Source organism: Erpetoichthys calabaricus, chromosome 1 (genome assembly GCF_900747795.2).
Source record: "Erpetoichthys calabaricus chromosome 1, fErpCal1.3, whole genome shotgun sequence".
Taxonomy (NCBI): Eukaryota; Metazoa; Chordata; class Cladistia; order Polypteriformes; family Polypteridae; genus Erpetoichthys; species Erpetoichthys calabaricus.
The window spans coordinates 10,522,793-10,545,919 of NC_041394.2; the positions used below are offsets into that span (position 1 = coordinate 10,522,793).

Below are 23,127 nucleotides of genomic sequence, written 5' to 3' on the forward strand. Positions count from 1 at the left end.
CAATTTACCTCTCACCTTTCTACCATTTCAGGCTGTTCACTGTACCTGAACTGCTTAAACTTCAACAAATCTTGAAAAATGGGTTTGTTCTAAAACTTTTGACTGGTAGTGCATATCTTATCAAACTGTTGTGGAAAAACCTCGGTTATTAGAGTCTTAAGCCATTGTTATAAATGAACTCCAGCTTGGACTTCCTTTATTAATACCAACTGGTAGAGTCCAACATGTTCTTGTTAATGCAACATGGCACACTGAATAAATCTAACAGAGCATGTCTTTTCAATTAGGGAATTTATATAACACATTTAAATATTAGGAGAAAACGTAAATCACACATTGGATCTCAATGAACAAAATATTCAACCGTGTAATATGTTGAGAACAAGACAATGTAACAACAGTCGATGGAAACCAAGATCACCAACCCTCTGAGGGCTTGATTCAACATCACACCAAAAATTGAAATCACAGGCTGATCCAACTCGTGTGAATTTCTTAAAGGCAACTCATAATGTAACTCGGTAGTGTGTATGGCCAACCGTGCTTTTGTGCACTCTCAACAATGTTTAGGTATGCTCCTGATGAGACGGCAGATAGTTTCCTGGGGGATCTTGTCCCAGACTTGGATCAGGCCATCACTGAGCTTCTGGACAGTCTGTGTGTTACTTGGTAGTGTCGGATGCACCGATACATAAACGTCCTAGAGGTTTACAATTGCATTCAGGTCTGGGGAACATGCAGGCCAGGTAATAACATCAATGACTTCATCATCCAGGAACTGCCTACGCACTCTGGCCACGTGAGGGTGGGCATTGTCCTGCACCAGGAGGAACCCAGGGCTCACTGCATCAGCACAAGGTCTGACTAAGGATTTGAAGATTTCATCCCGGTATCCAACAGCTTGTAGGGTACCGCTGTCTAGCACATGGAGGTCTGTACAACCCTTCAGACCATCACTGGATAACATTCACCACAGCATCTCCAGTTGTTTTCATCATTTAGTCATTCCTGCGTGGTAGAACATTCATACAGGTATAAATTTAAGCAAGAGGTATTTTTCCCAATGATGATGATAGTCCTCCACAACCAGTTAAATCAGGTTAAATAATGGATGGATGGATTACTTGAAAACAAGGCAGGCAGTTAAACAAACACATTTATTGTATCTTTTACCTAAAGGTAAATAATAATAATAATAATAATACATTTTATTTATATAGCGCCTTTCCCATGCTCAAGGCACTTACAGAATATAATAGTCATACTCATACTCATAGTCAGAGTAATGTGGCTATATGCTGAGTGCTTCAGATTTTAAGTCCCAAGTGATATACATCCAAAAGTGGGATTGTGCTACAACACTATTATTCACTTATCAGTCTATGGGCAATAAGTATCACATTCCAGTTCCATCTTGTGTGTTTCTCTACATTCTTGCTAAGGGAGTAACGTAATTTTCACAGTTGTAGAATATAATGTATTCATTTGCTCCTCAGGTTAATGTTGTCAAGTTCCAAATGAAAAAAAAAAAATCAGTGATTTACAGTGACATTCAGTGGGTTGGAAGGAATTGAAACGAAAGCCTGTTCATTCATTGTATTGGCCTTCCAATTGGGAAAGGGAACAGCAGCCATCCCGGTCAAAACGCATATCCATCTCTGCTCTCCATCATAGTGTACATTTGAAATAGTATGGCTAGTGAAGTGAGGAAAGGTCACATTTTATAATAAAAATAGTTGTCATGTTGTCCCCACTTTCTCAATTGATTTAAATAATTATAGATTTCAAGTATTAGTTGGCAGCAGTTGAATGTGTGAAATTTTCCTGTATACATTTTATATAAGATTTCAGAAGTTGCATTGCTGATTTTTATATAATTGCATAATGTGTAGTAGTTTAGAGCTTTTTAATGTATTTTCATAGCTTAAAATGCTATACAAGTCATCCAGTCTCTTTTTGATTTTCTCTGCTCTCTATCTCTCTGCAGGGAATCATGAAACTGACAACATGAACCAAATGTATGGATTTGAAGGAGAAGTAAAGGCCAAATATACTCCACAAATGTTTGAATTGTTCAGTGAAGTCTTCCAGTGGTTGCCTTTGGCACAGTGCATTAATGGCAAAGTGCTTGTAAGTTAAAAAGTAGAAAATTATTTAAAGCAAAGGTTTTCAAACTGTAGGCAGTACCAGGGCAGGCATGGTGAGGTTGACACTCTTCATAAACAAAATCGATTCCAGTTTTAAAGACCATTTTAAATGATCTTGCTGTGTTTTTAAGTAAATAAACTCAATGTTCTTCAGTTGTTGCATAAAAGTAGCCCTTTATCAGTGTAGTTATAGAACAGAGCAGGGGTTTTGTACCTGTGTGGTACACTAGCAGCTGTACAATCGTAAACAAGGGAACACACCTGCTGAACTTGAGTTCCCATGCTCTGAAGGGCTTCAGTTACACTTCTTTGAGACTTCATTCTTGTCTCATTCAACGAGCTTTGTTCTCCTCTTCTGTGTCCATCACCAGTGACAATTCAAATTCTCCTTCTGCGGACATGGTGACTGAGGTAACACCCTCATGCTCCTCACCTCCATAGTCCAGGATCAGTAGAGCTTGGGAATCAGCCACCCTAACTAGTAACAGAAACCAGTGTTTGCTTCTGCCAGTACAAAATCCTTTATGCCATACTTTGTGGGCTTGTCTGGCATATATTTGCGGACAAAAAGGCGTCCCTTGTATTTTATCATAGATTCATCCACAGACAAATCACAGTCAGGCCGATAAAATTGTTTATATCTTGGTTCCACAATGTCAAGCAGGGGCTGAACTTTATACATGGGGTTATAGCCTGGCTCACCCCTTGGGATTTGCTTCTGGTTTTCACAGAAGTGAATAAAACTTTGCAGCAGCACATACCTATCATCATGCGGCATAACCTGTCCAAAGCCACCAGGGGTCAAAGCACGTTTGGACCATGGTCCCTGAAGTTATATCACCAGTTTAGTCCCATCTCTAGTTGTAATGCCACAAAGCCCTTCATCTCGTCTTTTGTTGTGGGTTTCCATTTTGAAAAACGAGAATGCGGTGCAAGCAGCCCACGATTCAAAAAATTGCTCTTCATACCTGTTTGTCTCGTCTAACAGTAGCTAAAAAGCAGCATCGGGAGAGAGCAGCATGAAGTAGACCAGCGACTGGTAATCTGTCGTGTCGAATAGCAAGCCATGTTGTCTTGTGAAGTCCGGTAGCAAGTTTGGCTCCCACGGATCAATGTCTGGGTATTCCTTCCATGCAAACCTTGCCTTATGTACATCGGCTGCGCGAATGCGCTCAGTTGGCATCTGATCAGCTGGGGCGGCATCGGCTGGTGTCCGATCAGCTGATTCCAGTTCCTCACTCTCTTGCTCGATCTCCTCCTCACTCTCAACAAAATCAGATTCTGAAAAATCAGAGTCCGACTCAGCGATAATAATAAGCAAAATATCGTCTGCTGAGTATTTTCTTTTCTGCACTCGCTTTGCTCCCTTGTGTGATGTCCATCTTGGTCAATGAATCTAACATTTCTCCAAGCAGAGAGGGAATGCCTGTGACGTAACAGTGAGTTTTGTTGCCATTAACAGCTGATTGTCGTCCTCTACCCCTGGATGTCAACTTTTGTCGACATGCGCCCTCAACCCCTCCTGTCGACGAAAGTTGACACCTGCCCTAAAAGAGTTAATTATGTTCCTGTTTATTGACCTGACATCGTACATACCCTTGGAGTTATTTTTCTACTTATTTTTTTACCAAAATTCATATGTAAATGTATAATCAGTCATTTTCTAACCCAGCATAGGGTACAAGGTACAAACAAATCCTGGACAGGGCGCCAGGCCATGACCGAGCAAACGCACAAACACCAACCACATACTAGGGCCAATTTAGCGTCACCAATTCACCTGGAAGAAACTCACCCAGACACGAGAAGAACGTGCAAACTCCACGCAAGGAAGATCCGGGACTCCAACCCTGGTCTCCTTACTGTGAGGCAGTAGCAAGCACCACCATACTGGCCTTGTAAATGTTTAGTTTTTCTAATTTAAACCTATAAAAATTTTAGGTTTTTCTTTTTTACTTATCAAACTGCATCACTGTACTTATATTTAAAATAATTAATTAAAAAGTATTTGATCTACATAAAAGAATTAAGACACACAACCACATAAAATAATCTTTCATTGCTTATTAAAATACCCCAAATGCAATACTTGATGGGAAGGGGGAGAATTAAGTAAATATCACTTCTAGTTGTGCCTACTTAAAGTTCAGTAGTTAACAATTTAAGACTGAAAAATTGGTAGTACATCAAAACATTTACATTTCTGGAGATGGCATCCCAAAAAAATGGGGTCAGTAGCCAACATCTAGATATATCATGTGACATTTTATCACAGAAGCTTCTTGAGGTCAGCTAGAATTAAGCACTTGATTGATTAACAGGTCTGCTATTATATGAAATCGTGCTATCTGACTACTGCTGCCAGTAACCTAGATCTAAGATCATGCTCCACTTTGCGGCATTAGCTTTATACCAGTGGGGTGCCATGACCAGATGGTACGATATTTTAGGTTGCCTTGACCCAGTGGTTCCCAAACTGTTTGTTTTTATTTAGGTATTGATATCAAACAACACAATGTTTTTTGTTTTATTTTCCCCTGATATTTGATCTAAGCTTCATTGCTTTTTTAACATTCCATTCTTAAGATGTTTTTGTATTTAAGGTAATGCATGGAGGCCTCTTCAGTGAAGATGGCATAACACTTGAAGATATTAGGAAAATAAACAGGAACAGACAACCACCAGATTCAGGTAAGACAAAATAGTCTTAAGATTTCCTTTTGAGTTTTGTAAGCTACATCAATATAACATTATCATCTTATTTCAGTAACAGGTTCAATCACTGTGTCCTAAGATTGGGATCACTAGTTATGTAAAAGTAGAATAATTCTCTCATCCCTTCACTATTGGCACGTAGACTTATCTTGCTCAATTGGAAGAATCTTAGCCCACCTCTTTTACGTCAGTGGGTAACTGATGTTGTATACTGTTTGAAATTGGAAAAACTCAAATTCTCACTTAAAGAATCAGTTCAAAACTTTTTAAAAACCTGACAGGATCTAATTAATAACATTTATAAGCATTTAAATTGGGGAAAAGGATCCCCCTCGTTTTTTTTTTTCCTACGCTTAAAGTATTACTCTGGCCTAGCTCTCTTTCTCAGGAGGGTTGATTTGAATTTAGTTTTTGTCAAGTTTGACTTGCTTGTATGGAATGTTACTTGTTTTTAATAAAATGTTAAAAAAAAAAAAAAATAATCTCTTACTCAATATTTCAGAAATGGAGTGGAAAGTAGCAATGCACTGAATTCACTCGAGCTCCATATACGCAAAGCATAGAATTATTCAACTTAAATTATATATCGAGCGCATCTCTCTCGTTTAAAATTGTCCAAAATGTTTCCAGAGCAAGATCCAACCTGCGAATGCTGCAATCAAGCTCTGGCCTCTCTCGGCCACGTTTTGGGCCTGCACCAAATTAACATAATTTTGGACCAAAATCTTTAAATGCCTTTCAGACAGCCTTGGATGTCACAATCCCTTCTAATCCACTAACAGCTGTGTTTGGTGTACCTCCAGAAGGGCTTAAAGTGGAGAAGGACAAACAAACTGTGATTGCCTTTACTACAGTATTGGCACGTAGGCTTATGTTGCTCAACTGAAAGAATCCTAACTCACCTACTCTAAGTCAGTGGGTAACTGATGTTATATACTATTTGAAACTGGAAAAAATCAAATTCGTACTTAGAGGATCTGTACAAAATGTTTTCAAAACCTGGCAGGATCTAATCATTTAATAAGCATTTAAATTGAGGAAGCAGGTTCTCTCCCTTCTTTTACTCCATTTATCTTTATTCATTTATTATTTTATCTATTCATTTGTCTTTACTAGCATAAAGTTTTACACTGCTGGCCTAGCTCTCTTTCTCAGGTGTGGGTATTGATTTGTTTTGAACTTTTTTCTTTTTCTTTTTGTAAAACTCGAGTTATGTGTAAGTCTAAAACTTAAGTGCCCCTTATGAGAAGGACCTAGGAGTCTTGTGAACTGGTCGCTATCAACATCCATACAGCATACAGAACCCATTAAGAAGGCTAATTGGATGTTGGGTTATACAGTCATATGAAAAGGTTTGGGAATCCCTCTTAATTCTTTGGATTTTTGTTTATCATTGGCTGAGCCTTCAAAGTAGCAACTTCCTTTTAATACATGACATGCCTTACGGAAACAGTATTTAAGCATTGACATTAAGTTTATTGGTTTAACAGAAAATATGCAGTATGCATCACAACAAAATTAAGACGGGGCATACATTTGGGTACCCCAACAGATATATGACATCAATACTTAGTTGAGCCTCCTTTTCAAATCTAACAGCCTCTAGATGCTGTCCTCCTATAGCCTTTGATGAGTGTCTGGATTCTGAATGGAGTTATTGTTGACCATTCTTCACACAAAATATCTCCAGTTCAGTTAAATTTGATGGCTACCGAGCATGGACAGCCTGCTTCAAATCATCCCATAGATTTTCAATGATATTGAAATCAGGGGACTGTGACGGCCATTCCAGAACATTGTACTTCTCCCTCTGCATGAATGCCTTTATAGATTTCCAACTCTGTTTTGGGTCATTGTCTTGTTGGAATATCCAACCCCTTCGTAACTTCAACTTTGTGACTGATGCTTGAACATTATCCTGAAGAAGTTGTTGACATTGGGTTGAATTCATCCGACTCTCGACTTTAACAAGGGCCCCAGTCCCTGAACTTGCCACACAGCCCCACAGCATGATGGAACCTCCACCAAATTTGACAGTAGGTAGCAGGAGTTTTTCTTGGAATGTGGTGTTCTTCTTCCACCATGCAAAGCGCTTTTTATTATGACCAAATAACTCAATTTGTCTCTCATCAGTCCAAAACACTTTGTTCCAAAATGAATCTGGCTTGTCTAAATGAGCATCTGCATACAACAAGCGACTCTGTTTGTGACGTAAATGCAGAAAGGGCTTCTTTCTCATCACCCTGCCCTACAGATGTTCTTTGTGCAAATTGCGCTGAATTGTAGAACGATGTACAGATACACCATCTGCAGCGAGATGTTCTTGCAGGTCTTTGGAGGTGATCTGTGGGTTGTCTGTCACCATTCTCACAATCCTGCACATATGCCGCTCCTGTATTTTTCTTGGCCTGCCAGACCTGCTGGGTTTAACAGCAACTGTGCCTGTGGCCTTCCATTTCCTGATTACATTCCTTACAGTTGAAACTGACAGTTTAAACCTCTGAGAGCTTTTTGTAGCCTTCCCCTAAACCAGGAGACTCAACAATCTTTGTTTTCAGATCTTTTGAGAGTTGCTTTGAGGATCCCATGCTGTCACTCTTCAGAGGAGAGTCAATGGGAAAGAAGCACAACTTGCAATTGACCACCTTAAATACCTTTATATCTCATGATTGGACACACCTGTCTATGAAGTTCAAGGCTTAACGAGCTCATCACACCAAGTAATCAGCATTGAGCAGTGACAGGCATTCAGATCAGCACAATGACAAGGGGACACACATTTGTGCACAGCCAGTTTTTCACATTTGATTTAATTTCCTACAACTAAATACTGCGTCACTAAAACTTTCTTCGGAAAACACCCCAGTGCTCAGATGTTCCTAGCAAATGAAAGACATATTGTTATCTTTTTTTCTTGAGAGTCAATTATTATGCAGGCTAAGAGGGGTTCCCAAACTTTTTAATATGACTGTATATCACAATATGAAGAATACAAGTCGAGGCACTAACCCTTTATAACGTAATAGTGAGGGCTTATCTGGAGTTCTGTCTACAGTTTTGGTCTGTGGGTCACAAAACTGTGCAGTGCTGAATAAAGTCTAGAGAAGAGGAAGTGAGGTGATTCCAGGACTAAGAGGTATGAGGAATAAAATCTTTTCAGTTTAAGCAAATGGAGGCTAAGAGGTGACATGATTGAAGATTTTAAAATTTTGAAAGGAATTAGTACAGTGGATCCAGGCTGTCACTTTAAAATGAGTTCAACCAGAAGAATGCAGGGGCACGGCTGGAAACTCGTTAAGGGTAAATTTCAGGCTAAAGTTTGAATGTTTTTCTTCACACAGAGAGCAGAGTACATCATGGAATAAATTTTCAAGTAGTGCTGTACAGAGGACATGAGGGACCTTCACATGTTGGCTTATTAATCAAAATTTGATTTTTTTTTTTTTGCTTCAACAATTCACAATTCATGCTATTCTTTAGATACAACTGTTGTACCATTACATGCAACATTCTACCAAACATGGCATTCATCTGAGTTGTTTGGTTATTTACCCCTTTTTAGTATTTGATTAGAAAATAGTTTTAATTTTCTTTCTACTTGTATAAAAAGCATGCTTTATTGATCATGTCAAAAAGCAGCTGAGTCAGCACCCATTTTTTGCTGGAATATGTGGCATGCAAAGACTTTCTAGATCTCCTGGTCATTTATATGTTTACTGAAATTACGGAGTCTTCAGTTGTCTCCAATAGAAACACAGTTGCCCTTATAGTTTTTGTTTTATATTTCCTCATGGTGTCTCAACTGCTTTTTAAAAGAGTCAAAATGTCAGGCGTGTGTTAGTGTGTTGCTTCCTAAACACACACAAGAGTGCACAACATTGTGGGGCTGTAGTTTATTGTGCTTTACCACCCTGTAAAGCTCAGCTTTGGTTTGTGGGCAGAAAAGAACTTCAAAAAAGGCATGATGAATATAATTAACACAGGTTTGCATTACAAATTTGATTATGCAATGGACAGAAGAATAATTAGGTGAAAGGATCTGTTCAGAATCATAAAACAGGTGAATGCACAACAACCAAAGCACTTAATATTAGAAGTGTGAGCACACAAATCAAGCTGAAAGTAGTGACAGTTGCCAAGGTTCACCGTTGCAGCACCACCATCCGAGAGCCCACTTTTTATCTATCTTTATATTTTTGCTGTCCAACCCAAACTTCTGACTGTAAGTACATGTTTGACTTTGTTGTTTTCAGTGCATTCTAGATAATTGACCTGTTCAACCAGATAATATAATTTAAGTGTTCAATGACATAAATCACGCCAAACATTATTAGTTTAGTTTTTGTCCTACTGACTGCTTCTTTGTGTGCATTAGAATCAGCAAAGTGAAGTACAGGCTGTGCACATGACACATTTAGGATAACAATGCTGGACATAAGTGAAGACTAGACTTGTATTAGATTTTACAGTGTTCGACTCACAAACCCCATCTGTAAAGTGCAATATAAGTGCATAGTGCACAAGTGAATACCAGAAGTTGTAATAGTTAAGAAATTCTCCAAAAGAAAAAAAAAATCTTATGTGAAATAAAAGGCCTCACTAATGCATGTTCACATGTTTGAAATGGCATGTTGCTAATGTTACTGAAGCCGTTTACTTGTTTAACTGCTAAATTCATATTTACTGTTATTGATTATTTCCTCTTTATTTTGAATACTGAAGTGACATGTAAGTGTTCTCCTTGTACTTTCCAATTAATACATATTTACCGAAGTTTAGAGAGTAATGTACAAGTAAAGTAATTAGTAATGTGAATACTTTTTCCAGGAAGTATTGAATATAGTAATATTTAGAAATACAACACAATGTACCGTCTGGCAACTGTTTGGCAGTTGGCTTCCTTTATGGTGTTTAACCATTGAGCTTGCTAGTAAAGTGTATCTTGTGCTGTTAGTTGTACAGTTCAGTACATTAAAATTAAACAATAAATCCCCTACAGAAGGGAATCTATATATGCATGGTGATTTGGGAGGTAATGTCTTTCCTCCACATTTCTCATGTAACTTCGCCCTTTGAATGGGGCTTTCACACCTGTCAGAATGACAGAATTGCTCATTTTTCTACCTTTTACAGTAACTGCTAATGTACCAGTATCAACAAATCTTTCTTTAAAAAATCGTATGCAATTGAAACTTTGTTCATTTGGAATAGAGTAGGCTCAGGTTAAAAAAAGTCCTTAAGCGATTTAATTTAAAGCAGGGCATAGTGTCCTGCCTATCTTATAGTTCTACAGTTAGATTGTACATAAACATGCCATATACTATGAGACTTCCACTTGCTTGGTTAACCATGAAGAAATAAATCATGCATTCATTTCTTCCTGTTTGCTTTGCTCTATGCATCAGTTACCACTAATTGCCGCCAACAAAAAAGAAATTTGACAGCAAATGGTACCAATGCAAGAGACACTTGAAGGCTGAGAGGTCACTGTCAATCACTTCCTTACAAGTCAATCATATATTTTGTACCTTGGAGTTGGTAGGAATAAATGATATATGGAAGACTGTTGGTATCAGGACTTAAAATAGTATTGTGCATCACACCCTTCTTTTTTAAGTAATATTGTCATGTACCTCCTTCCTTGGATTCATTTTCTTCTTATTTGATTTATTTTCTTCTTATTATTCTTATTTTTATTGGAATAAAATCTTTGCTCATCTATCAGACAGTTGTGTATTCACAATAATTCCTAGCCTTGATGCACTTTCTGGACCCTTGGGGACTGACTGATTAGGTGACGGACGGTCCCACAAAGTTGGTCAGCACAGAGCTTAAGATTTCGAGGACTGACTCCATCTGGTCCCACTGCTTCTCCTAGGTGTAGCCTTCTCAGTTGTCTCCTTACTTGGTCTTCAGTTATGGACAGCAAATACTTGATGGTCAGAGGTGGTCTTGTCACTGGCCATTCCAGGTGACGTGGTAAGAGTTGTTGCTGTAGTAGGGGTGATGTGGAGGGCATGTTCTTTGGAAGAAGGTGGCAATGGGATGGGAAATCTTCTTTAAAAAAAAAAAAAAAGGGTTCAGGGTATTAATGTTTTTTTTTATATCAACATCCCCTTCTAACACCTGATCCCTTGGATTGCATGTGTCATTTCCTTTCATGAGTTTGAAAACTTCCATCATGTCACCTGTTATTTTTCATTTGCTTAAACTGAAAAGATTCAGCGCCTTCAGCCTTTCTTAAAAACTAATACCTTACTGTTGTGTTCTGTCACTCTTATCTGGTCTTTCTCTAGAGATGCTGTTTCTTTTTTTTTTTTTTTTTTTGTAATGAACCTGAGGAACTAACGCTAACCCGTTACATGTTTCACTTCCTTTGAACAATTATTTCATATTAAATTAAGCATAGATTCAGATAATTTTTAATGACAAAGACATTTAATAGTGAGATCATTTTGATGAATTAATTAATAAGTACAACTTCTTGTTTGCTGTTTTATCCTGTTCTCTTCTATTTTTTATGACATACATAAAGATCTGATCACACTTTAAGTTTTAGTTTATGCAGATGTTCAAAAATACTAATTTCTCAATTCATAAAACATAACTCCTCTTTGTACTGTTCACCTATTTTATACCATAAAGATTATATTCTGGACACTTAAGAGTGAAAGAGAAGTATTCTATGCCAAACAACAGTTGATGTTGTGGGTTGGGTGAAACAGATAGAAAGTCAGATCTGTTTTGCTGCTGATGGCTTCTCATATTGCACTTGGAATGTCAGATGCCTTTGTGCAGTAAATTTGATCATTATCTTTAAGCTAAATTGAAATCTGTTTAAATCCTCAGTCAGTTTGCCAGTCGTTCCTGCATGTCAAATCATTTTTCCTCTGATGATGACACCTGGTAGGTTGTTGAAAGCTTAGGAACAAAAAACTATTTTAATATACGTGACTCATTTTCTCAATTTGTGGATTTCTAGCTATATATATATATATACACATACATATACAGGGCTTCTAAACAAAAGATGGTAGTACTTTGAAGAAGAGAAAAGTCATCACGATGGAAGTGAAATTAGATATTTTAAAGAGATCAGAAAAAGGAGAATCAGCAACGAACATCGGCCACATGCTAAGCCTTAACCGCTCTACCGTAGCAACAATTTTCAAGGATAAAGACTGTATCCTAGAGCATGTAAAGGGGTCAGTCCTTATGAAATTGACTGTGATTACTAAACAGCAAAGTGGCGTAATTATTGAAATGGAAAGATAGATAGTTAGATAGATACTTTATTAATCCCAAGGGGAAATTCACAATTTAGAATTGCTAATTTTGTGGCTGGAAGACCAGCATCAGCGGTGTATACCAGTAAGTCTAATGTTGATTCAGGAGAAGGCTAAACGATTGTTTCAGACAATAAAAAGTGAAAAGGGGGAAGGGAGTGAAAGTGAAGAGTTTATGGCTAGTAGGGGTTGGTTCAAGCATTTTAAAGCTCGTGCCAACTTGCATAACCTTAAGGTACAGGGTGAAGCTGCTAGTGGGGATGAGAAAGCAGCAAGCACATCTCCTAATAGGTTGGCTGAGTTAATTAAAGAGGGGGGCTACTGTGCCGAACAAGTGTTTAATGTTGATGAGACAGGACTTTTTTTGGAAGCCTATGCCTAACAGGACCAATATCGCCAAGGAGGAGAAGACAGCACTAGGCCATACAGCTGGCAAGGAGAGACTGTCTTTGCTTCTTGGATGGAGTGCTGCAGGTGACTTCAAACTCAAGCCTCTGTTGGTGTACCAGGCAGAGAATCCAGGGGCACTAAAGGGCATTTGGAAGGGTCAACTGCCTGTTGTCTGGAGGTCTAACAAGAAGGCATGGGTGACACTTCATATTTTTGAGGAGTGGTTTTCCAGCCATTTTGTGCCAGCAGTGAAGGACTACTGTGTTAGCAAGGGACTACCTTTTAAGGTGTTGCTAGTGCTGGACAATGCCCCAGGTCACCCTGCTCCCTTGAGTGACTTTAATCCTAATGTCAAGGTGGTTTACCTTCCACCTAATACCACTGCCCTTTTACAGCCCATGGACCAAGGTGTCATTGCCTCTTTCAAGACGTACTACCTCCGGAGGACATTTGTTATGGCTCGTAATGCAACTGAGAAGGAAAAGAACTTGACACTCAAAGACTTTTGGAAGTCTTATAACATTTACAAAACATTGCTTTTGCCTGGGATGAAGTGAGGTGAACAAACTTTTTTTTTTTTTTTGTTCTTTATTTCGTCTTATACGATTTCTCGTATTAGAAATTTGTTAGTTTTCGCATACCCCTTGGGGTCAGAGCGCAGGGTCAGCCATTGTACAGCGCCCCTGGAGCAATTACAGGTTAAGGGTCTTGCTCAAGGGCCCAGCAGAGTAGGATCTCTTTTGGCAGTGACGGGAATTCGAACCGGCAACCTTCAGGATACCAGCGCAGATCCTTAGCCTCAGAGCCACCACTCCACCCCGTTTAAATGGAGTGTGGAAAAAACTGTGCCCCCAGTTTGTGTATGACTTCCATGGCTTTGAGGAGTCAGTGGAGGTTGTAACAGAGAAGGTTGTTGCCATGGGTAAACAGGTTAATATGGATGTGGAGGCTGAGGATGTCACAGAGATACTGGCATCACATGGAGAGGAGCTGTCTGCTGAAGACCTCATTCAGCTGGAGAAGCAACTGATTGAAACGGAATAAATAGAAACCCCAGAACCCAAGAGATTTACCACCAAGGGTTTGGCAGAAAGTTTTTCTGTAATAGAGGATGGGTTGGCAAAATTTCAGGCTGAGGACCCCAGTGATGACAGATTAAGTAAGGTCTACAGAGCTGTTATGGATGCCTTGCAATGTTTTGGAAGATCAGAAGTCCTCAACCTTCCAGACTAGCCTGGAACAATTCTTTAAGAAGGTAGAGAGGCCTGCAACAGATCCTGTACCCTCTACATCAGCTGCTTCTCGAGATGAAACACCTGTAGTACAGGTAGAATCATCTCCAGCTTCCTCCTCCCAGTAGGTCACTCTCTCCCACCTTGCAATGCCCCTTCCAGTGTACAAGACAACCACAGGAATAAAGGAATTTTTTTTACACTCATTTTTAAAATATTTTTATTTTATTAATTTTCATTGTAATCATTCCATACAAACAGATCAATTTATAACCCAACAAATTGGAAAACAAATCAAACCCCACCCCTGAGAAGGAGAGCTTAGCTAAAGGAAAATTTCTTTAAGCTTTTTAATAAGGCAACATTAGACAAAAGAAGGGGAGAAGTAAATATCTATATAAATGAGAGATGGAGAAGGGAGTTAAATGCAATAATAGTTATTTCTCTTATTCTAAAATAATATTGATTAAATCCTGCCATGTTTTGAAAAAATTTTGTACAGATCCTCTAACTGAAAATTTGATTTTTTCCAATTTCAAATAATATAAAACATCGGTTTCCCACTGACTTATAAGAGGAGAATTAGGATTCTTCCAATTTAACAAAATAAGTCTGCGTGCCAAGAGTGTAGTGAATGCAATCACCGTTTGCTTGTCCTTCTCCAATTCCAGTCCATCTGGAAGGACACCAAACACAGCTGTTAATGGGTTAGGAGGGATTGTGATACTAAGGCTGTCTGAGAGGCACTTAAACATTTTTGTCCAAAATGATGTTACTTTGGTGCTGGCCCAGAACATGTGACCCAGTGAGGCAGGAGCTTGGTTGCAGCGCTCACAGGTTGGATCCTGGCCTGGAAACATTTTGGACAGTTTTAAGCGAGACAGATGAGCTCGATATATAATTTTTAGTTGAATAATTCTATGCTTTGCGCATATAGAACTCGAGTGAATTCTCTGCTTTGCTACCTTCCACTCCTTTTCTGATATATTGATTAAGAGATCTTCTTCCCAATGTCCTCTTGGGTCTTTGAAAGGTAGGGACTCTAATAAGATTTTATATATTGCGGAAATAGTGTTTGTTTCCTCGGAATTGAACAGTATTTTTTCCAGCATTGTGGAGGGTGCAAGGTGGGGGAAGTCGGGCAATTTCTGTTTAACAAAATTTCTAATTTGAAGATAGTAAAAGAAATGTGTAGCTGGGAGGTTAAATTTTGAACGTAATTGTTCAAAAGATGTAAATATGTTGTCTATATAAAGATCTCTGAGCATTTTAATCCCAAAACTTTTCCAGGTATTAAAAACTGGATATACTTGCGAAGGTTGAAAGAGGTGGTTCCCTTGCAGAGGTGCCACTAATAAAAGATTTTCCATCTTAAAATGCTTCCTAATTTGGTTCCATATTCTGAGTGAGTAAAGCACAATTGGGTTATTAGTATATTTGCGATAACTTTCATTTATTGGAGAGCAGAGCAGGGAATATAAAGAAGTACTACAGGATTTTACTTCTATTGCAGACCAAGCCTGGGTATGTGCATTTATTTGTGTCCAGGTTTTTATGGCTTGTATGTTTGCTGCCCAGTAATATAACTGAAAATTAGGTAAAGCCATGCCACCTTCTGCCTGAGGTCTTTGTAGGGTCGCTCTTCGGATACGTGGGTGTTTTGAGTTCCAAATGAATGAGGTTATTATTGAATCTAACTGTTTAAAAAACGATTTATTGATATATATTGAAATGTTTTGAAATAAAAAGAGAAGTTTAGGAAGGATATTCATCTTAACAATGTTAATTCTTCCGGCTAGAGTGAGATGAAGGGTTGACCATCTATGCAAGTCTTGCTTAATTTTTTCCATACAGACGCCAAAATTTTGTTGATAAAGAGCTTTATGTTTACTTGTGATATTTACCCCTAGGTATTTAAACTGATCTGCTATGATAAAAGGTAGGGTGTCTAATCTAATATTATATGCTTGTGAGTTCACTGGAAAGAGTATACTTTTATTCAGATTAATTCTAAGACCAGATATCTTTTGAAATTCTGTTAGTGCTGTTAAAACAGCAGGGACAGTGTTTTCTGGGTCCGATATATATAAGACCATATTATCTGCATATAGAGAAATTTTCTGTTCCAGTCCTTCTCTGACAATCCCCTTTATCTGATAAGAATTTCGGCAGCGAACCGCCAGTGGTTCAATAGCGATTGCAAACAACAGTGGCGACAAGGGACATCCTTGTCTGGTACCACGTTCTAGTTTAAAGTAGTCTGAGCAAATTTTATTAATACAAACTGAAGCTTCTGGACTGGTATACAGTAGTTTGATCCAAGCACAAATATTCGGGCCAAACCCAAATTTCTCCAGTGCAGTGAAAAGGTAATTCCATTCGATCATGTCAAATGCCTTTTCTGCGTCTAATGATAGTAATATCTCTTGGGTGTTTGATTTTGCTGGTGAATATATAACATTAAACAAGCGTCGGAGATTTGAAGATAGATGTCGGCCTTTAATAAATCCAGTTTGATCTTGTGATATTACCGAGGGCAGCACTTTCTCCATCCTTCTAGCTAGGATTTTTGAGAGTATCTTAACATCATTATTCAGGAGTGAAATTGGTCTATATGATGCACATTGTAACAAGTCCTTATTTTGTTTAGGAAAGACGGTGATTAATGCTTGTCGAAATGTTTGAGGTAGTATTTGGTGGTCTTTAGCTTCTGTAAATGTTACCAATAAGAGTGGAGCTAGCTGAGTGGAGAATTTCTTATAAAACTCTACGGGGTAACCATCAGGGCCTGATGATTTCCCACTTTGTAGTGACTTTATAGCGTCTAGTAATTCTGTTAGCGTTAGAGGTTTATCCAGTTCCTCAGCACTTAAAGCATCTATTTGTGGTATTTGTGAATTATCCAGAAATGCATTAGATTGCGTGTTGTCTTCTTTGGGCTCAGTGGAATATAAAGACTTATAGTAATCTCTAAATGTGTGCATTATTTTATTATGGTCGATGATTTCTTCTCCATTCTTGTTGGTGATTACTGGTATTGCATTGTGAACTTCTTGTTTATGAATTTGTTGAGCTAAAAGCTTATTAGCTTTTTCTCCGTGTTCATAGTAATGCTGTCTAGACTTATAAATAAGTTGTTCAGTTTCTTTAGTTGTTAAGATGTTAAGTTCTGTATGCAGGGCCTGCCTTTTCCTGTGAAGAGCTTCACTTGGACGCCTGGCTTGTTCTTCATCTATTCTAGTAATTTCATTTCTTAGCTCTGACACTTTCTTGGTTTCTAATTTATTTCTATGGGAAAGATATGAAATAATCTGGCCTCTTAAGAAGGCCTTTAGAGTTTCCCAGAGTGTTCCTGCAGAAACCTCTGTGGACGTGTTTGTCTCTAGGAAGAAGCTGATTTGTTTGGATATAAATTCTGTGCAGTTCTCGTCTGCCAATAAAAGAGGGTTAAGACGCCATCTGCGAGGTGAGTATGAGGGGCTTATTGATTTTAGCTCCAAGACTAGAGGGGCATGGTCAGAGATAACAATTGTGTCATATTTGCATGATTTAATTGTAGGCAGGAAATTATTATCTATAAAAAAATAATCAATTCTTGAGTAGCTATAATGCACTGGTGAGTAGAACGAATATGTTCTTGAGTTTGGGTTAAGAAACCTCTAGGGGTCTGATAAGTTGTGATCATTTAAAAACTGTGTAATTATCTTTGCAGTATTAGATGTCGTCCCCCCTGTCACAGGAGTCCTATCTAAGAGTGGATTTAAAACACAATTAAAGTCCCCAGCCATTATAATTTTATGAGTGTTCACATTGGGAATGGATGCAAATAGATTTTGCATGAATTCCTTATCATCAACATTGGGTGCATAAACATTTATCAAAATCATTTTACTGTTATATAAGTTGCCCATGACCATCACATATCTCCCTTCAGGGTCCGACACTACCTCTGATGCTACAAATGGAACTGTTCTATGTATGAGAATTCCCACCCCTCTAGTTTTCTTTATAAAGCTAGAATGGAACATTTGGCCAGTCCAGTCTTTTTTGTCATGTTTTCTGTTACTACTGTACAGTGTACAGTACAGTATATCATTTACCTTTTTTTGTGGCTTAGTTGTGCTTTTATGTTCTAGATTATTATTTTACAACTGTGTTAGGATAGGTAAGTGACTTAGGCTAGGGTATGTTTCGACTTACACCACAATTCGGGTTACATCACTGTCGTAGGAACGGAACTGTGTCGTAACCCTAGGACCATATATATGTAGCTAGAGGTCCACAAATGGAGAAAATGAGTTGCGTTTGATTAAATCTGTTTATTTGCTTATTTATAGAGCTTCCTTTAAAAAAAAAAAATAATAATACGTTTCTGCCTGGGCACAAGTAAAGTTCTGTCTGAAATTATTTTTGCTTTTATTTTTTTAAATCTTTGATAATGCAGTGGCTGTTACATGAAGGACCCAGATTTTAACAGGATTTTTTTGTTTTGTTGTTGTAACAGGACCAATGTGTGATTTGCTATGGTCTGATCCCCAACCCCAGGTAAGATTTAATTGAAGAAACTTATTGACGTAGTTATTATATGAATTGTTCTTTGTCTCATACAAGACTTGTTGTATCTTACTCTGAAAACATTATTTGCTTTGGTGGTGCCAAGTTTTTATTCATGTACATTTAGAATCTTGAAGGCATTCGTCCAAGATTATTTGATATGCTGTACTTATTTAAAACCTCTATTGTTAGTTACATACAGCACTATTTATTGAGATCCATCATTGAAATGCATAGCAGACCTAATGCCAAACTTTGTCTGGAAAAGTGTTTTACTTCAGATAAGCAGCACATCCCCATTACCTTTTAATCACAGGATTATCTTTCTGTCCATAGGATGGTCGATCTGTTAGTAAGCGGGGCGTCAGCTGCCAGTTTGGTCCAGATGTAACCAGAAAGTTCCTTGAACAGAACAAACTAGAATATATTATCCGCAGCCATGAGGTTAAGGCAGAGGGATATGAGGTCACTCATGCGGGCAAGTGCATCACAGTCTTCTCTGCACCCAATTACTGGTAAGTTACATATTTTGTGTAATTTAAAATAATTACAACTTCTATCAAGATCTTCTCTTTAAATTGCAAATGCAAATTCTAATGTATGATGAACATGGGCATCCCCCTCAGTGTAACAACAAATGGGGGAAATTTTATAATCTTTAGGGGATTTTGACATAAGGTTTATAAAGTAGGGTGGCACGGTGGCGCAGTGGTAGCGCTGCTGCCTCGCAGTAAGGAGACCTGGGTTCGCTTCCCAGGTCCTCCCTGCTTGGAGTTTGCATGTTCTCCCCGTGTCTGCGTGGGTTGGATTGGCGATTCTGAAATTGGCCCTAGTGTGTGCTTTGTGTGTGTGTCCTGCGGTGGGTTGGCGCCCTGCGAAGGATTGGTTCCTGCCTTGCACCCTGTGTTGGCTGGGATTAGCTCCAGCAGACCCCAGTGACCACCCTGTGTTCGGATTCAGCAGGTTGGAAAATGGATGGATGGGTTTATAAAGTATGATGTGATAACTCTGCTGGAGATAGTTTTGCCTTCATTCTTTCCTTTGCTACTGAGTGCCATTATAAAGAATGCTGCACATCCCCTCTCTGACACACCAACACTGAGAACTTTCACCCAATAAAATATTCTGCAGAAGTGTATCAAGAAATGTGACTGGGGCTCCTTCATACCAACAGCATTACGTCTGTATAGCTCTCACTATGACAGCCAAGTCATAGGTTTTTATTCATTCTGGTTTGTGCTGACATTTTTGTGTGTGTGTGCGCGCGTTTGTTTATATTTATTTAAAGAGCTTCTCTAATGCGCTAAACCTCAACTTACTCAAGTTGAGTTGCTTACTCAATATGTCTGTGTTGTTTTTTTTTGTGAGTTCTGAGATGATTAGTATTTTAATTTAAATAAAGTCTATTTTTGTAACAACATGCTTTTAAAATCTGCATTGTCATATAATTTTTCTGTTAGGTTTGCAATGTTTGCTATTGTAAAATTTATATTTACCTCATTACCTGGTTAAAACTTGCCAAAGAATAACGGATGAGTCAGATTGGTTCAATTTTAAAATGTCACAAAAATCACAAAATCCTGGAGTTATAATTTTCCAGATCTGTCCTTTTCTTCTTTTTTTTTTTTTTTTTTTCCACCATTTGTCCAAACTTTGATTTCATGCTAGACAGTAATCTTGTCAACTGTATATTAATCCATTGATTCATAATGCCTGTACATATTCTGTTTTCAAATATTTTTTTATGTGAGTGATTGTTATTTCTTAGCCTGTGTACTAGTACAGAGGTGGAGTATTAACTGGACCTGCAGGTTAACTGGTAGACTGCATTACACTTACCAGTGTACCTTTCAAATATATGATACTGCTTTCAACTACATTTGTCACATTTTAGGGAATATATGAATGGACATTAGTTTGGCTTCAGAAACAAATCAAATGACACATTAGAGTTTGAGGTTCTGTAATTAACAATGAAGTTTGTTGTTTTGCCCATCCTATAAATGTCCTGTGGTTTCTCCTTCAAAGCACTAAATAAGTTTTACTTTGGTATTTAAAAATGGTGCAATTCATTTCATTGTTGGTATGGGCAAGCCAATGGATGCTTATAAGCACATCTATGGACATGTCTGACACAATTGGAGAATGAATGCAAAGCGTTCTTTTTTTAATTTTTTCTTTATAAGGACTATGTACATCACGGTATTAAAAAAAAAAAAAAAAAAAACGATTTATTATGCCATCATTTTGCTTCCTCTTACAACTTTCGGACAGTACAAACTGAAACTCATTGCACTCACCGAGTGCACTTGAAACTTATTCTAAACTAATTATGTAATGGGATAAAAAAAGGTAATAATAACAAAAGCCAATGTTTGTGTTTTGGCTGCTTTTTTTTTTTTTTTTTTCCCTCCATTGTGTCCTCATCCTGGAAGGCTGACTACAATCCCATCTTAAAAAAATATTTGCATGTTGTCAAAGGGCCATGCATGGAGATGGTCTTCTAGCCTTTATCTTTAACTATGCTTGTCTGTCATTTTCTTTCTGATTTGCTTTTTTCTGGTCCATGTTCAGTGTAGGACACACGGTAACACCAAACAGCAGAGCAGAGTGATGACTTTTCTGCATTTAAATAGGGTGAATGACTGATTGCATGATTGGAGACTAGTTATATGAATTCAAGAAAACTGCTAGTTTGAAAAATCCCTTAAATCCAGTTATTTAGGACAGGGCTATTCAATTACAAATTCAGTTTGGTCATATTTTCAAACTAAAACCCAACCCAATCTTATCCTTTCTGGATTCCTCAGCACTTGGAGACATCCACCAAATGGCGTAGACATCTACGTATAACATCTTGCTTGGGTCCCTGTTGTCAGTCTCGCAGCATTCGCAGTATTGAGCTCTGCTCCTTGCTGCCTCCACACCACAGTTTGTTGGGCTTTCTTGGTAGCCACCCAGAGCACTTAGTCGCTACTGCCCATATGATGGGCAGCATGAGTGGCCCCTCCAACACCTTTTGAGCTTTTGGCCATCTGCTTCTTCCACAGGACTCACTTTCCTGTTCATCTGCTTTCCATTCACATCCATCAACGGCACCCTTCCTGTTCCTGCCCTTTTTACATTTCACTTACCTTTAACCTTCATGCCTTCTTTCTTCCTTGACCAGTCATTTCATTGTGCAGACTCTCTTTATAGAACCAATTGGCTGCAGGCGATTTCCTCTGCCTGCTCCGAGGTATGAATGAAGGACTTCACTGACCTGATCACATTTACATGTGAAATACACGATTAGCCAAGCACCCCAATCAACCGTGGAGTGGCGTGTGTGAATCCATCTGTAATCCGCCTAGAGTCAGCGTGCTCTGGGACTCCCGATTATTTATTCAAAATCGTGCTTCACCACGGACCTCTCTTATCATACCAACTATCACATGGTGATGTCATTTAGCTAAATGCATAGCTACAGAAGGAGAGTCAGTAGCCGCTAGTACACGGATTCGCAGACGTCTTTTCTACATTTTTGTTCTCGGAATTGTCACATTGTTACTTTTTTAAATGGTTAAAAAAATGTTTTAGGAAGTTATTGGCCAAATGTTATTGCAGTAGAAACTGTCTACTTGGATATAACAGCTGCCTTTTGCAGCCCTGAGAGTTTCTTCAAATAATTACCTTTGAAATCAAAATAGAGCATTCGCTGAAGCTAATGAAAGTTTTATCTTTTGCTTTTCTCAGTGATCAAATAGGAAATAAAGGGGCGTACATCCACCTCAGGGGATCTAATCTTATACCAGAGTTTCATCAGTTCACAGCTGTGGTAAGTGTGCCCAACTCTTCTTCCTTGTCAGATCATTTCTTATGTAGTTTTCAGATTTTGTGTTGGTCATTATTAACCTGTGGTGGGGTATATGGGTGTGACATTGAATGCTTCTCATTTTCTTTCTTTCTCTCTCTCTATTTTACAGCCTCATCCAAATGTCAAGCCAATGGCGTATGCTAATACATTGATGCAATTGGGAATGATGTAGCTGTGCAAAAGTTTTTGGATGTCTGCCATGTTTCAATGACTTAAGTGGTTTTTCTATTTTATGTTTTGTTCTGGTTTTGGTTTACTCCCTTCCTCGTTCACAACAAAATCATTTTTCAATTCTCTGTTTCTGTTCATCCTGTGATCTGCCAAACTATATATATATATATATATATATATATATATATATATATATATATATATATATATATATATATATATATATATATAAAAAAGTTACACTTTTTAGGTTGGACTTTATATAAAGACGGTGCATTTTTGCAAAATGCTTACCACTTGTCAAAATTTTTGTCAGTATTTTAGAACCAAATTTTAGTGGTTATTTTGGAGGTCTGCTGATGAAACTTCTGTTTTTCACAGTTTTTTTTTTTTTTTGACTGAATCTCATTTTGAAAACGGTCCATCAATAATATCGGGATATATCATTGCTTCTGCACATAAGGAACACATCTTTGTTTAAATTCCTCATAAACCACTGTGAATACAAATGTCTGTCATTTCCCATGCTAGACAATAATTATTTTATTCTGCAACAAGCCTAAATAATATTTTTTTAAATAGATTATATTTGTGATTTTTTTTTTTTGTTTGTTTGTTTGTTTTTTTGATTTGTGTGAGTGCTGAGCAAAAATAATGACAATATTTTAACTAAAGAAAGGATCCTTTTGGGCATTTTTTTTTTGACATTTCAGATTTAAAAAATATATCTAGAAGAAGTTTTGCTGCCAGCGCCTTTCTAACATCTGAGGGTCGAG

The 23,127-nt window shown here is 38.0% G+C and overlaps 1 protein-coding gene across 1 annotated transcript in view; it reads left to right on the forward strand.

The window, feature by feature from the left end:
• Window positions 1–22,508, forward strand: part of ppp5c (protein phosphatase 5, catalytic subunit) — a 72,893-nt gene extending 50,385 nt beyond the window's left edge. The window contains exons 8-13 of the mRNA XM_028795517.2: window positions 1,988–2,130; window positions 4,751–4,838; window positions 18,275–18,315; window positions 18,661–18,839; window positions 22,060–22,141; window positions 22,290–22,508. Of these exons, the coding sequence (XP_028651350.1) occupies window positions 1,988–2,130; window positions 4,751–4,838; window positions 18,275–18,315; window positions 18,661–18,839; window positions 22,060–22,141; window positions 22,290–22,352 (596 nt within the window). The 3' untranslated portion in view covers window positions 22,353–22,508. The remainder of the gene's footprint in view (window positions 1–1,987; window positions 2,131–4,750; window positions 4,839–18,274; window positions 18,316–18,660; window positions 18,840–22,059; window positions 22,142–22,289) is intronic.
• The last annotated feature ends 619 nt before the right edge of the window (window positions 22,509–23,127 follow it).